The 14,678-nt window shown below is 53.6% G+C and overlaps 1 protein-coding gene across 1 annotated transcript in view; it reads right to left on the bottom strand.

Annotated features, from left to right (window-relative positions):
- The window catches only part of CNTN2 (contactin 2), a 38,925-nt gene continuing 25,195 nt past the window's right edge, over positions 949 to 14,678 (bottom strand). Inside the window, 10 exon segments of the mRNA XM_021063272.1 lie at positions 949 to 5,147; positions 5,548 to 5,691; positions 5,694 to 5,715; positions 6,632 to 6,744; positions 7,126 to 7,312; positions 8,626 to 8,738; positions 9,073 to 9,307; positions 9,617 to 9,687; positions 13,675 to 13,824; positions 14,307 to 14,462. Coding sequence (XP_020918931.1) covers positions 5,038 to 5,147; positions 5,548 to 5,691; positions 5,694 to 5,715; positions 6,632 to 6,744; positions 7,126 to 7,312; positions 8,626 to 8,738; positions 9,073 to 9,307; positions 9,617 to 9,687; positions 13,675 to 13,824; positions 14,307 to 14,462 — 1,301 coding nt within the window. The 3' untranslated portion in view covers positions 949 to 5,037.

The raw sequence follows: 14,678 nt of genomic DNA, 5'->3' as shown, positions 1-14,678 counted from the left end.
ATCTCAGATGTAATAGAAGTTGTGATCAATGTTGAATGCATGAGAGTGCTGCAGCTAGAAAACATGACCAGAAATTCTTACACTTTTGGTGGCTATGAGCAGAGGTTGGAGGCACCTTCTCACCCGGTGGGGTCTCTGTGTCTCTGCAGGGCGGAGACTTCCCTTTGGTGCCATTGAGTCAATACAGGTATACCCCTCTTTTTGAAAGTTCACTTTCCAGCAATTTGCTTTTACGAGCAGCCTACATCAGTACCTGTGTTTGCTAACCAAAAGAGATCTGAGGAAATTCCCATGGTGGCTCAGTGGTAACGAGCCCAACTAGCATCCACGAGGGTGCAGGTTCGATCCCTGGCCTCACTCAGTGGGTTAAGGAACCGGCATTGCCGTCAGCTGTGTTGTAGGTCACAGACAGGGCTTGGATCCCACGTTGCCGTGGCTGTGGTGAAGGCTGGCAGCTCTGATTGGACTCCTAGCCTGGGAACTTCCATATGCCTCAGGTGTGGCCCTAAAAAGAAAAAAAAAAAAAAAAAAAAAGACATCTGAAGGGGATTTTTGCTTTTATGGAAAAAGGCAATTGCTTCTTTGCTCTGCACCGTTTCGGCTTATGAAAGATTTCATAGGAATGCTGTACTCTGGAGGAAACCTGTACCTCAAATGTCTTAAAAATCAGGGATGCTCGGAGAAATACCACCACATGCGCACTGTTTACTGCCCATCCTATGAGGTAAAGCCAGTCAGGCTAGCTGAAGGCCTGCTCTAGTCTGCCGTAAAGTTACTTGGCCTAGTTTTTCTCCGCTCCCAGGACTGAATGAAGTAACATGGACCACGTGTGTTGTGACGCCCTTAGAGTTGACTGTGCGAAGGGGAAGGTACTGGATAAAAGCCTAGGGTTAGACACTAGGACATGGAGATAGGCTTTAGTCTGAGCATAAAAGCACATACAGCCGGTGCGAGCCACCTCAGCCAGTTGAGAAACCATCTTTATTTAAGAACTGCCCGCTACCAGAGTCAATAAATAACTACCATTACAAGAAGTGTAAGAGAGACAGACAACAGGCCAGTGGGAGCGGGTCCATTTTAACAAAACTGAGTTAAGTCAGTGGTCCAATGAAGCCCTAACCCTCACCCAGCCATGAGCTAGTCTAAACGATACAGGCCCCGGAGAGGGTGGTCAGTGGAATCTGGGGGCCAAAGCTGGGTGCACCCCATCTGAGGGGATGAGGCTTCCTAGGGCTCTGGGAAAAGCTATCTGACCCCTTTTTTTTTTCTTCCTCTCCAGTTTCCCTTTATTTTCCTGCCTTTCAAACCTATGACCATATATACAGCTACCAGGCATCTCTTTCCATGGAGCTCTTCAAAGTCCCTTAAAAATATCCATCTGATCCCTCATGCCAGTCCAGGAGCCTCCCTGGCAATCTTGCTCACCCCCAGGACAAAGACCAAGTTAGATCTGAGCCAGGGAAACAGCACCACACCTGCGCCTCAAACCTGGGTTCAAGAATACAGCTTTCCCTCTGCCACAGAGGAATCCAGGAGGCCATCCCATTCTGGGACCAGAAAGAGCCAGGAGAATCCTTCAGCCCAGAAAGAAATGAGAGAGTAAAAGTCTCAGAGCCAGCTCAGGCTCTTGCCCAGAGAGGACGAGTGTGGCTCCAGGGACCACCAAGAGGCAGCAGGGTAGGCTGGGAAAAGAGCGCCTGGGGTGAGCCTTTCCATTTAAATGACTGTGGCTGCAGCCACTTCCCCCCAACACTGCAGGGTCCACAGCAGGTAAAAGCACCAAGACTTCTTGTGCTGAACTGTGGATTCCAAGAATCTCAGCCCTGAAGGACACTTAAAGCGTCCACTCCAGTCTTGATCTAACCTAGACTGCACAACCAACAGCTGTCAAACTTCCTCCAAGATCCCTAGAAAAGGCAGCAGCCTCTCGATTACTCACTCCAGGGTTTCCTCGCAGATGCCTCTCCTGAGGCCTAACCTCAGTCTCTCCTGTCATTGTATCAAAGGAAAAGAGCCCCCGCCTCATGGCCCTCCTGTTCCCTGGCACCACCTGTATCATTGGATGCCCTGAATGAAAGTAGGTAACCTGACCTTGCTGGGCCCTGAGACTCCATCTGAGAGCTGCCCTCCCCCTGGGGGTGAGGTATACACTGAGACAGAGCAACGAGGACTGAGCAGCTGGGGCCAGGGGAGAGGGCCCACAGGCTGAGCCCCAGCACAGGCAGAACAGAGAAACTCTCCTGAACCCTGAACCGCAGCCTTCAGGCCATCTCTGTCCCTAGTCCTCAGGCACTTACTGGCCGCTATGCTGTAGGGTGAAGCACTTGTTTGTGGCTGTTTCCTTCTGGTGGCGTCATCTAGGGCTTGGTGCATGAGAGAGGAGAGATCCAGGATCAAGAGAGCCAGGATCGAGTCGTGACCACAGCAGGTGTGAGCCTCAGCCCATCTGAGCAGAGGAGGTGAAAACCAGAGGCCTCTGGGGCAGGAAGGGACTCAGAAGCCGTCCTAATCTCATCTTCTGCCTCCACACCAGCTCCTGTGCAGCCAGCTCAACAAGAGGCTCTTCCATTTTCCATGCCTGCGTGTCCTCAGATCACCCATGTTGTTTTAATCAATATTCTACCTGAAGCCTCAGACTGCAGGAACATCTGGTTTAATCCAGTTCTGTGTCACCCAAACAAATTCTACCTGCACCATTTTTCCTAAGGCTGAGTTTTCCTAGTTAAAAAACCCTTCCTGGGTTTCCCAGAGGGTCCATCTGCCTCAGTAGAACTAAGACTCTTAATTGTCTCTCTTGCCTCAAGCAAGCACAGAATGGCAGCCTCCAGCCCGCATTGGGGAGGTCCTGTGCCAAACCAGCTCATCCCTCTTGGCCCAGCATCTAGAAATCTGTCCCCCTGCTTCCCTGGCCGCAGCATGGCCCAAGGCAGTGAGGAAAGAATCAGCTAAACATTGCAAGTAGGTTTCCTACTTTCAGCATCCCCTTTCTGATAGAGCTGGGTACAGGCCATATCATAGCCACGGGGACCAGACGGATGCTAGGCCAAGTTTGGGGTCCCTGCAATTGGAGAATGGTCACTTAGCTGAGCCCCCAGCGCCTTGCGTGGGGGCGAAGGACAGGAGCAGGTGAGGAGGGTTTGGTTGACAGCTCCAGGGAGGCAGTCCTGAGCCAGGGGCGGGATGGTGGATTACAGTGGTGGCCGGGAGAAGGGGTGTGAGCTAACATTTTTAAAAAACTGTAGTGGGTAAACATCAACACAAACCTGCCCAGGAAAACAGAGCAGGACTTAAAAATTTAAAAAACCATAACAAAATAGAGCTCTAACTGTAAACTACAGAAACCAGGCTCAGGGGGCCTGTCCCCTACAAGATGCCTGTCCCGCTGCTCCTGCGTGTGAAGGACCACCTGTCACTAGCTAGGCTTTAGGATTTCCTGGCTCTGCTGCCACTGCTGCCTGGATTTGGGGAAATCCCTGTCCTTGCTTTGGCCTCTTTGCTTGGAGCAAGCGTAAGGGGAGCAGGGGGCTTCAAGCCAGCACTGCATGTTGAGGTCCCAGCAGAAGCTGGGCTCCGAAGGCAAAGAAAGACTGGGTCTGCTGCAGTCTGCACATGCCTTGGGCTGGGAGCCAGCTGTGCCAATCACCCCACCATCACCCACCGAGGCAGAATTTTCATAGCCTGCTGCCCTTAACCACCTTTTAAACCAGGTTGCAGCCAGTCAGCAGGGCTCCCTTCCTCCCAAAAGACAATGAGCCTGAACAGGAAGGTAGGAGAGGGGTGCTACTGCAGCCCTGTCACCAGCAAGCTGTGTGACCTGAGCAAGGCCCTGACCCAACCTCTGTTTCCCCACCAGGAGTGAGGGGCTTGGGCTCGGGGGGCGGGGGGGTTCCCAAAGCCTCCTCCAGCTCTGACATGCTGTCACCGGTACCTAGTGTGCATACGCCCAGAAGGACGTCCCGTGGATTTACCCCTTCGTCTGCTGGGGAGCAGTCTGAGGCAGCCTGGGGTTTGGGCCTCCAGGTGGCCCAGGGTACTCCTGGGAGCCAGCAGGGCCGCCTCTATCCTTGGCCCTTCTCAGAGGACTCCTGACTCCAGGACACACGGAATTAGTGCTGCGTTCTGCTGGCGGAAGACAGTGAGGGCATGACCGCTGTCTCCTGCCTCCTGCTCAAATCCTGGAGGGACTGTGTGGGGTGACAAGCCTTTTAGTCACCCAGCCAGCTGTAGTGCCTCTGTCACTCTGGGGTGACAGGGTCGGGTTGGCAGTGTTGGCTTAGAGGGCAATGTCACTCGGACTGTGACTGTGCCTCGGGCCAAGTCTGGTGTCCCTTCCCACCAGGTGTCCCAGCCTCTCAACCCTTCTTGGCTCTTGCAACCCAACAGTCTGCAGTGTCACCTCCTAGAACTGCAGGGGCTCAGGCTCCTGGCCTGACACCAGGGCACTGGTTCTCAGCCATCTGGGCAGGTGGCAGAGGCCTCAGGGAGTCATCGAGGACCAAGGGTCCAGCCATGCTGCCCTTTAAGAGGAAGAAGTAGGAGAATCCCTGGTCCCAAGGTTTGGCCCTCAGACTGAGGGATGTGGCTGTTTATGCTTTGTCTCACTTCAGCCCGTTCATGCCCAGTGTCCCCTCTGGGCCCAGGACTCTGATCTCCGGGGCAGAGTCCACACGTGGTCCCATAGTGCCATCTCCGCTGACGTGCAGATGGATGTTTAAAACCCCCTTCTCTCTGAAGGCCTTTCTTCCATCGAGGCACTCGAGAAGGCCCAGGCATAGGGTTCAGTATCATCATGGAAGTGACTGCCTGGTTCCTCTTGATTTAAAGAAAAAAAAAAAATCCTCACGTGGGTTCTATCCTGTGGCAGAATATGAAATATCCTACCTCCTACGAAAAGGGCACTGTTTAAAGTAGGCATTTAAAACCAGCCGTTTTCAGGCACAATGTTGGGCCACCTTGGCATCGGGAAGGGACTGGGGCCAGCTGGCTGTGTCCATCGGCAGGGTGTCCAGCTGCGGCAGAGAGGGAGGGGTGCCAAGATCAGAGCTCCAGGTAGCCTATGAGGATCAGTGTCACCACGGAGTGAGAGAGGACGGTCCCAGGATGGGGGGCTGGAGAGACTGCCGAGTTCTCCACCATCATGCTTGTGCCTGAAACCAGCAGGTGGCAATGGACTGAGTCAGCGGGACCGGGGGCCAGCCCTTCCCTGCCCGACCCTTGGGACAGAATCCCAACCTTTCCTAAGGAGATGCACAGAGGGCTAGCTTTTAGGACTGGGAGGTGTTCTCAACCCTTCTTGTGCAGCATTCTGTAGGACCTCCGCTTTTATTCCCATGGAAAGAACGCTCTTCCCTCCTGGGGCTCAGGGAGGTTGGGAAGGAGGGGGCAGCAGGGGCAGGTCCAGGGCTACTTTGCCCTTGGTTCTTGCCTGCCTTCTCCTTTCCCCTTGGCGACTGGCTGGGCGGGGGTCTGGCTTGGGGTGGGGGTGGTTCCTGCACTGGGATCTGGATGGACCCTAATACCCCCGGGGGATCAGGGGAGAGATGGCACCTCCATTCTTCACAATGTGGACTTCCGCCGGCACCCCGTCCCCTCCAGGCCCTGTGGTCCGGATCTGCACCAGGGCGTGGCCGATATCTTCGGGCACTGCAATTTCTATCCAGTTCTTGTTGGTGAGGTGGAGCGTGGGGTCGGGTGTAAGTCATTCTGGTACAGCATCTGTGGGGAGGGAGTTAGCCGGGCAGAGTTCCCTCACCCCAGGGTTGATTCCTCTCTCTTCCCTGGTTCCAGGCACTGGGTGGCGCCCCTGTGGTTCTGGGCCCTGGAGGTCCTGCCTCCTCACCCCTCCCGTTTCCTGTTTTTTTGTTTGTTTGTTTGTTTTTTGTTTTTGTCTTTGCCATTTCTAGGGCCGCTCCCGCAGCATATGAAGGTTCCCAGGCTAGGGGAATCGGAGCTGTAGCCACCGGCCTACACCAGAGCCACAGCAACGTGGGATCCGAGCCATGTCTGTGACCTACACCAGAGTTCACAGCAACACCGGATCCTTAACCCACTGAGCAAGGCCAGGGATCGAACCCGTAACCTCATGGTTCCTAGTCGGATTCGTTAACCACTGAGCCACGACGGGAACTCCCTTCCTGTTTCCTGTTGACCAGGCTCTTGAACAAGATCCTCACTGGAGAAAAGCTTGCAAGCAGCTGAACTAGTTTTCAAACTTCTTAGGCCAAAAGGACCCCCGGCCTTCATCCAGTCTGTCACCACCCCATGTGGACCCTGACCCTGACTTTCAGCAGTAGTACCATTTTTTTTTTTTTTTTCGGTTGTGCACATGGCATGCAGAAGTTCCCAGACCAGGGATCGAACTCTCCACACAGCTGTGACCCGAGCCGCAGCCGTATCAACACTGGATCCTTAACCCACTGAGCCAGCGGGGAAATCCAGTCACACGATTTTCTTCCAGGCTCCACTACGACCTGCTCCCTGGAGAACCCTAAGTATTTCATGCCTCTCACAATCCCAAACCCTGCTTATGTCTAACTCAGATCCTTGCTAGAAACTGCAGCTCCCTCATGTTTGCTGGAAACAGAGGTGAGCTGTTCCTCACCATTTAACGCCTGGTCGATCTGTTCCTCACCTTATAGCCTGTGACGGCAGACTCATTTCGGAGCGCGACCACAGGATCCCACTTAATACTAAGACTGGAGCTTGAGAAAGTCCAGGAGATGTTGCCAGGGGGTCGGCGTGGAGCTGCCAGAGGGGGAGAGAGCGCTGGGGAGATTTCCTAGTTTCCCCACCAGACGCCCCCCTTGCTTTTAGCCAGCCTTTTTCTAGAGGTCTGCCCACAGCAGTTGCACCCAGAACATTCTGTCAACCATTGCCTGAGAAACAAACTCCAACAGAGGTTGGAGAAAAGAGAGAAGTCCTTCAGAGGCCATGAACTTCACTCCCGTATCATCATGATACATGCCACAGCCTTGTTTCTGTGCAGCCCAGGGCTGCCAGGGCTGATGGGCCATCAGCCGGAACACGCATCTTCGGTTGGGGAAAGAGTGATGCTAAAAGCAAGCCCCCATCTCCTTTGCAACACCACCCCCGCCGCCGCCCCCAAGCCCAGGCTGACAAACTCACGGGGCTTCATGGTTGTGGCATTGGCAGCAGGGCTGGCGGGCCCAGTGCCGGCCCGGTTGTAGGCCCGCACAGTCACGTGGTACTTGGTGTTGGGGTGCAGGCCAGTGACCAGGGCAGTGGTGTCCAGCCCTGCTGTCCTTACTCGGTCAGCGGCTGCTTCTTTGTCCCCAGCTTTCCAGTAGCGGATCTGAAGGAGGCAGGGGGACCCTAGGGTCAGCAGTAAGCCAGGACCTCAGGACTACCCTGACCCTGGCTGGGGACACCTACATCTGTTCCTCTCTGGTTCTCATAACTCAGTCTCAGGTCTCAGAACCCAGACTCTAGAAAAAGAGCTCCAAGGAAGCGGAGACAAGGTGATGTGTGTTGCTGCTCCCTCTTGGCACCCAGCAGAGTGTCCCATCCAAAGAGCTTAATACGTGGGTGGAACGAGGGAGTGGGTGGGGGGGCTGGGTGATGGGTGAGGGATGGGCACAGACTCAAGCTAGGGTTGGGCCTGCTGAAACCCAACTCCATTCAGTTAACTCAAGAAATCCTGTGGGAACTCTGTTGAAGGCTATGAAATTCATGTTTGTATTTGCAAAGTAGTCCCCGAATCCCCACTCCAGCTTGTGATGGCTGCCCAATAAATGCAAACCCACAGTCCTCATTACACCAAGACCTTTTTTGCTTTTTAGGGCCACACCCGTGGCATATGGAGGTTCCCAGGCTAGGGGTCAAATTGGAGCTACAGCTGCCAGCCTGCACAACAGCCACAGCAATCCCAGATCCTTAACCCACTGAGCAAGGCCAAGGATTGAACCGGTAACCTCATGGTTCCTTGTCGGATTCATTTCTGCTGCACCACAACGGGAACTCCCCAAGATGTTCTAAATATTCCTCTAAATCAAGGGCACAGTTTGGAGCTATTTCCTCAATGAGGCTTGTCGAACTCATTGTGCTGAAACCCCAGAGCTGACTCTCCTGGGATGGAATTTACCTCACTAAGTACGCCCGCCTGATGGTCTTCCCTTAGACAGTGACATTTCTTGCCTGTCCTCTTTCCCTTCCTCTTGCTCCCTCTCGCTCCCCACCAACCCCGCACGCACTCCAGTGTGGAGTCATCTGTGGGCCCAAGGCTTGGGACACAAACATCTGGGCCCCGAGTTCCACAGGGACAGATGAGCGGGGCTGTGCTGCTCTCTGTGGCCCGGAGGATGCCAAGGCCAACTGGGCTCTGGCAGGAACGGGGTAGGTCATGGCCCTCCCAGCACCCACTCCTCCTCCCCTGGCTCCCACAGCATCCAAGGCCGGCTCTAGCCGAGCAGTGACTTGAAGGCTTGTCCTCCCCCCGGGCATCGGCCAGAGGGGCTTAGCTAAGGAGGTGTCCACAGTGCTGTGTAGACTGCAGGCTGTTGGCCAGGTTAGTCCATGAGTGATTCTGGGAGGGAGACTAGTGAGCCGTGAGGGCCCCCTTGCCTTGAGCCAGCACCCCTTCCTCTCCCAGCCCAGGCCAGTGCTCACCTCGTACCCCAGGAGGATCCCATTCATGTCCTGCTGTACAGGTTCCCAGGTCACGTTCATCTCTGAGGATGCGACCCCCTGGGCCCAGACCTTGGTTGGGGCCACCCTGGGCTCTGGGAACCGACACAGAATGGGTTTGGAGTCCCAGGGCATCCCTATGTCCTACAAAGCAGGCGCCAACTGGTACTGCCTTTGCTTAGGATTTTAAGGAGCCCAAGGACCAGAGTGAAGGCCACGTGGGGGCTCCCAGAGCATCCCCCCACCACCACCACCACCCCGGGCCCACTTCTCTTCCCAGAGATCCTCCCTTCAAGGGCTAGAAATGAAGCCACGTGTCCTCTCCACCCCTCCTACGGGACCGAGCCGGGGGTGAGGAGCACGCCTCCCACCCTATAGCCCACGCGGTACTGGAGTGGGGTCTCCAGGAGGGCCCCCGGGGCGGCCCACCTTCCTCCGCCGAGTACACGAGGGCCGTGAGGCTCTCGGGCCCCTCCCCGCGGCGGTTGTAGCTGCGGATCTTGACCTCAAAGGGCGTGTAGGGCCGGACGCTCTCGTTGCTGTAGACGAAGTACTGGGCGTCGGCGCCGGGCACCCGCGCGGTCTGCCAGCTAGTGCTGCCCTGCCTGCGGAAGGACAGCAGGTAGCCGAAGCCGTCTCCGTTCTGGTACTCCCGGGACATGGGCTGAGGGGCAAGAGCGTGGCATGGGCGAGGGGCCGCGGCGGCGTTTCCCTGCCCATCCTCGGCCCCACCCAGCCTTCACCGAGAGGGGCGTTTCCCTCCTGCAGCGGGTGCAGGGGGAGGGGAAGGGGCGCTGTCTGCTCTGGAGTCAGGACCGTGCGGTGGCTCTGTCTGGGTCCACTCTGCACGCTCGCTGCTCAACTCTGGAGACGGAGTCCCATCGAGTGGGGGTGGGGAGGGAGGACTTGTCCCCCCAACCCCCAACCCCCCGAGAACCCGAGGCATATGGTTGCCTCTGTGTTTGCAGCTTACCGTCCAGTTGACGATGAGCTCTCCGGGGGCTCCACCACCTCCGCTGAGACCTGAGGGTGCCACCGAGGGGGCTGTCAGGGCCAAGGGACACAGACAGAGCTTGTTAATGGGCAGTGAGGGAAGGAGAGCTCTGAGGTTGAACCTAGGACAAGGTCACGCTTCCAATGGGCCTGGCTATATGCCAATGAAATGGACAAGCTAGAAGGAAGGGACAAATCTTAGAAAGGAATAATCTCCCAGAGTTCCCGTCTTGGCTTAGTGGTTAAGGAATCCGACTAGGAACCATGAGGTTGCGGGTTTGATCCCTGGCCTTGCTCAGTGGGTTAAGGATCCGGTATTGCCATGAGCTGTGGTGTAGGTTGAAGATGCAGCTCGGATCCTGCGTTGCTGTGGCTCTGGTGTAGGCCGGCAGCTACAGCTCCGATTGTCCCCTAGCCTAGGAACCCCCATATGCCATGGGAGCGGCCCCAGAAAAGGCAAAAAGACAAAAAAAAAAAAAAAAAAAAGAAAGAAAGGAATAATCTCCTAAGACTGAACCGGGAAGAGATGGAAAATATGAACAGACCAATCACAAGCGTGAAAATGGAATCTGAAGTTTAAAAATTCCCCATAAACAAAAGTCCGGGACCAGGTGGCTTCACAGGCGAATTCTACCAAACATTTGGAGAAAAGTTAACACCTATCCTTCTGAAACTATACCAGTGGGCCCTGGTCTTGTCCTTCAATCATCTCTCTGGACGTGGGTTCTGGAGTGAGGACCTGAGGTCAAATTCCACCTCTGCCACTTACTAGCTGTGTTTCTCTGGGCAAATTACTTAATCTCTCTGGGCCTTTGGTTCCCCTCTCTGCAAGATGAGGATAATAATGTTTCTCTCAAAGGCTGTAAGAAGAATAACACTCATCAGACAGTGAATAGCATATGCATATAGTAGACACTCCCTAAATGACCACTGTTCTCATTCCTCTGGCTGGTTTAAACTAAATAACAGAGACCAGCTAGAGTTTGCTTAAATGAAAGGAAATAAATAATCTAGAACTGCAGTTAATCCGAAAAACATTTATTTGGGGTTACAGGGTGTTTTATTATTTTTCTTTCCATGGCAGATTTAATTTCCTAATTGCCTCTAGTATTCAGGAAGGCCGATATTAAAACAAGAATGTATTTAATTAGATCGTGAAGCTTGGTAGGGGGTAGCTTGGCTGAGGGTCAAAATATCTCTGCAGATGATTCAGCAATTGGAGACTTATCACTTGGTTCTCTTTTTTTTGTCTTTTGTCTTTTTTTAGGGCTGCACCTGTGGCATATGGAGGTTCCCAGGCTAGGGGTTGAGTCGGAGCTACAGCTGCCAGCCTACACCACAGCCGAAGCAACGTGGGATCCAAGCCACGTCTTCGACCTACATCACAGTTCACGGCAACCTGGATCCTTAACCCATTGAGTGAGGCTAGGGATCGAACCCATGTCCTCATGGATACTAGTCGGGTTCGCTAACCACTGAGCCACGATGGGAACTCCTATCACTTGGTTCTGATGATGGTGTAGGGCCTTCTAATTTGCAAAGGCATTTAAATACATTATGAATTTGGAAAAAGATTGTAGCCCAGAGTAGGTAAGTGACTTGCTTAAAGTCACACAGCTAATAAACATCACTGTTTGAATTGGAATTCAGCTTTTCTTTTTCTTTTTTTTTCTTGTGGAACTCAGCTTTTCTGATTTAAAACCCCACCATCTTTCTTCTGCATCACAGCTGTCTTCGTGCTCAACTTCTGGGCTTCTAGAGCGAAGGAGACCCACTCCTCACCCTTCCTTTGACTCTCCAAGAAGTTCAAAGAAAGTGCTCCTTCTGGAATTCTTTACTCGGGAGAAGTAAGTACCATTTCAAAAATTTTTTTATTTCTTTTTTGGGTTTTTTTGTCTTTTGGGTTTTGGGGGCCGAACCTGCGGCATATGGAAGTTCCCAGGCTAGGGTTAAATAGGAACTGTAGTTGCCAGCCTACACCGCAGCCACAGCAACGAGGGATCTGAGGCGCGTCTGCGACCTACACCACAGTTCACAGCAAGGCCAGATCCTTAACTCACTGAGCGAGGCCAGGGATCGAACCTGCATCCTCATGCATACTAGTTGGGTTCGTTAACCACTGAGCCACGATGCGAACTCCTAAAAATGTTGACTGATTCCAGAAAGAGTCTGGAGAGTCAGCCTGGGGCACAAAGGAAACTGTGTTAAGAGATCCAAGAAGGTGCATCCTTGTTACACCTCCAGTGGGGCAGCCAGGGTGGGCGGGGCAGGAGAGGCAGGGTCCTGATTGCCTGTGCTGGTCTCAGGATCCCAGAGCCTTGACCTTCACCTCTTCCCTTCCTTCCCACTTGGGTTCTGACACCCACCTGCCTGTCAGGGAGGATTGTAGGCGGACTGTCCATTCCTCCTGCTCCCAAAGAAACCATCCAAAGAAGCACTTAGAGACAGTCGCTGTTTACCTAGTGCCCTGTGCACACGTACACACACACAAACACACACACCTTCCTCATTAACTGATTCCTACAGCTTGTGCACTTCCCGGAAGGCTATCTGCCCATCACCCCATGGTCTTGGGTTCAAGTCCAGGCTCTGCCAGTGTGACCCTTCCTTCATCCAAACTTTATTTTTTCCATTTTTTTTTTTTTTTTAGGGTCACACTTGCAGCATATGGAAGTTTCCAGGCTAGGGGTCGAGTAAGAGCTACAACTGTTGGCCTTTACCACAGCCACAGCAATAAGGGATCTGAGCCGTGTCTGTGACCTACACCACAGCTCAGGGAAATGCCGGCTTCTTAACCCACTGAGCGAGGCCAGGGATCCAATCCAAATCCTCAGAGACTACGCTGGGTCCTTAACCCACTGAGCCACAAAGGGAACTCATGTTTTTTCCAATTTTTAAAATTCAAACTTTTGGGGAGTTCCCTGGTGATCTAGTGGTTGGGATTCAGTGCTTTCACTCCTGCCTGTGGCCAGGGTTCAATACCTGGCCTGAGAACTGAGATCCCACATCAAGATTCCACATGCCGTGGCCAAAAAAAACCAAAAACACTGACCTTTTTACTTTGAGATAATGATTGATGCACATACAGTTGTAAGATTAGCCTATTTTTTATTGGCTGTTCCCGTGGCATGTGAAAATTCCCAGGCTAGGGATCATACCCGAGCCACAGAAGTGACAGCACTGAATCCTTAATTGCTAAGTCCCAAGGTTGGCTATTTTTTTTTTTTTCTTTTTGTTGTTGTTGTTGTTGCTGCTATTTCTTGGGCCGCTCCTGCGGCATATGGAGGTTCCCAGGCTAGGGGTCCAATCGGAGCTGTAGCCACCGGCCTACGCCAGAGCCACAGCAACTCGGGATCCGCGCCGCGTCTGCAACCTACACCACAGCTCACGGCAACGCCGGATCGTTAACCCACTGAGCAAGGGCAGGGACCGAACCCGCAACCTCATGGTTCCTAGTCGGATTCGTTAACCACTGCGCCATGACGGGAACTCCTATTTTTTTTTTTTAATATATATATTTTTTGTCTTTTTTTTTTAGGGCCACTGGGAAGTCCCAAGGTTGGCTATTTTTTTTAATATATATTTTTTTGTCTTTTTTTTTTAGGGCCACACCTGAGGCATTTGGAAGTTCTCAGGCTGGGGGTCAAATCGGAGCCATAGCTGCCGGCCTACACCACAGCTCAGAGCAATGCTGGATCCTTAACCCACTGAGCTAGACCAGGGATTGAACTCACGTCCTCATGGATATTTTAGTCTGGTTCATTACAGCTGAGCCACAAAGGGAACTCCTGGCCTGGTTTTTAAGTGAGAGGTTTAGACTGGATGGCTCTTCCAGCCCTGACAGCCTGTGGCCTGGGGCAGAGCGCACTGTTCAGCACAGTGGCCTGGCCCTCATTTGTGTTCCTTTCTCAGCTGTTTTGTTAGAGTCAAGCCTGCTGAGCAGGGTTGGAACCCTGTGTAATGGCTGCTTGCTTGGGGCTCCCTTTAGGCAAGGCTGGGGGCTATGTCCTGTTGTTACTTCTCACCCAGGGCTCTGACCTGCTTCCTTGGTCCGGATTTTGCTGGAGGGCCCACTGGGCTCCCCAGTGCCCAGGATGTTGCTGGCTACAACTCGGAACTCATAGTCCATCCAGGGCGTGAGGCCCAGCACCTGGGCGGTCTCGGCGTTGCCCTCGATGTTGGCAGGATCTGCAAGGCACCAGGGAGCCAGCGTTGGCATTCATTTACCGTCTGATGGAAAAGGCAGGGACCGGGCCTGAATCATTTTATACCCAGCCCTCAGGGTGGTGTCTGCTATATATGAAGTGTTCAATTTCTTTTTCAGAAATGATTAGAAAACTAGTGGACCTCCTTGCGCTGGAGCCTTTGCAAATACTATGTGCACCCCTCACACCCACAAATGCTTTCATTGCCCCAGGCATAATCCTGCCAATTCTTCAAGGGTGCAGACTGAGTGCCTCCCCCCTAATTCCCTTCCCACTCTTCTGCTGCCTGTATGACCATCTTCTCCAGTGACCTGGGAGCTCCCTGCAGGCAGGGGACCTACACTTGTCCATCTTTGAAGCTCCAAGCTGAGCCTCGGCCTCTGACCTCCCCCCCCACTCCCCCACCTCCAGCATTCAGCCAGGCCAATTCAGGACTGACCTGGGGTGGGGGGAGCTCACACTTACTGGTCCGAACCTGCTTCCACTTCCCCGGTAGAGTGCGAGCTTGCAGGGTGTACTTGGCAATGGGACTGTGGTTGTCAAAGCCACGGCTCCAGCTGAGCTGGACAGTGGTGTCACCGATTTCTCTCACCACCACACCTCCTGGGGGACCTGGTGGACCTGCACCCAGAGGTCAGAGCACAGTGAATCAGAACTGGGCAGCTTCAAATTTGAACCAACCTCCTTCGGGCCGGCACGGGCCGGTGCAGTACCAAGAGGGAGCAGCAGAGGGCGCAGCTAACACACACTTGGGTGGGAGGGCAAGGCATGCAGGGGGATAGTGAGGGAAGGATAGGGGGGGTTGCTAGGAAGGAGGCTGTGTCCAAGGCTGGAGGG

Source organism: Sus scrofa, chromosome 9 (genome assembly GCF_000003025.6).
Source record: "Sus scrofa isolate TJ Tabasco breed Duroc chromosome 9, Sscrofa11.1, whole genome shotgun sequence".
Taxonomy (NCBI): domain Eukaryota; kingdom Metazoa; phylum Chordata; class Mammalia; order Artiodactyla; family Suidae; genus Sus; species Sus scrofa.
Note: the sequence above shows the minus strand (reverse complement) of the source record. Positions and strands in the feature narration are given on the sequence as shown.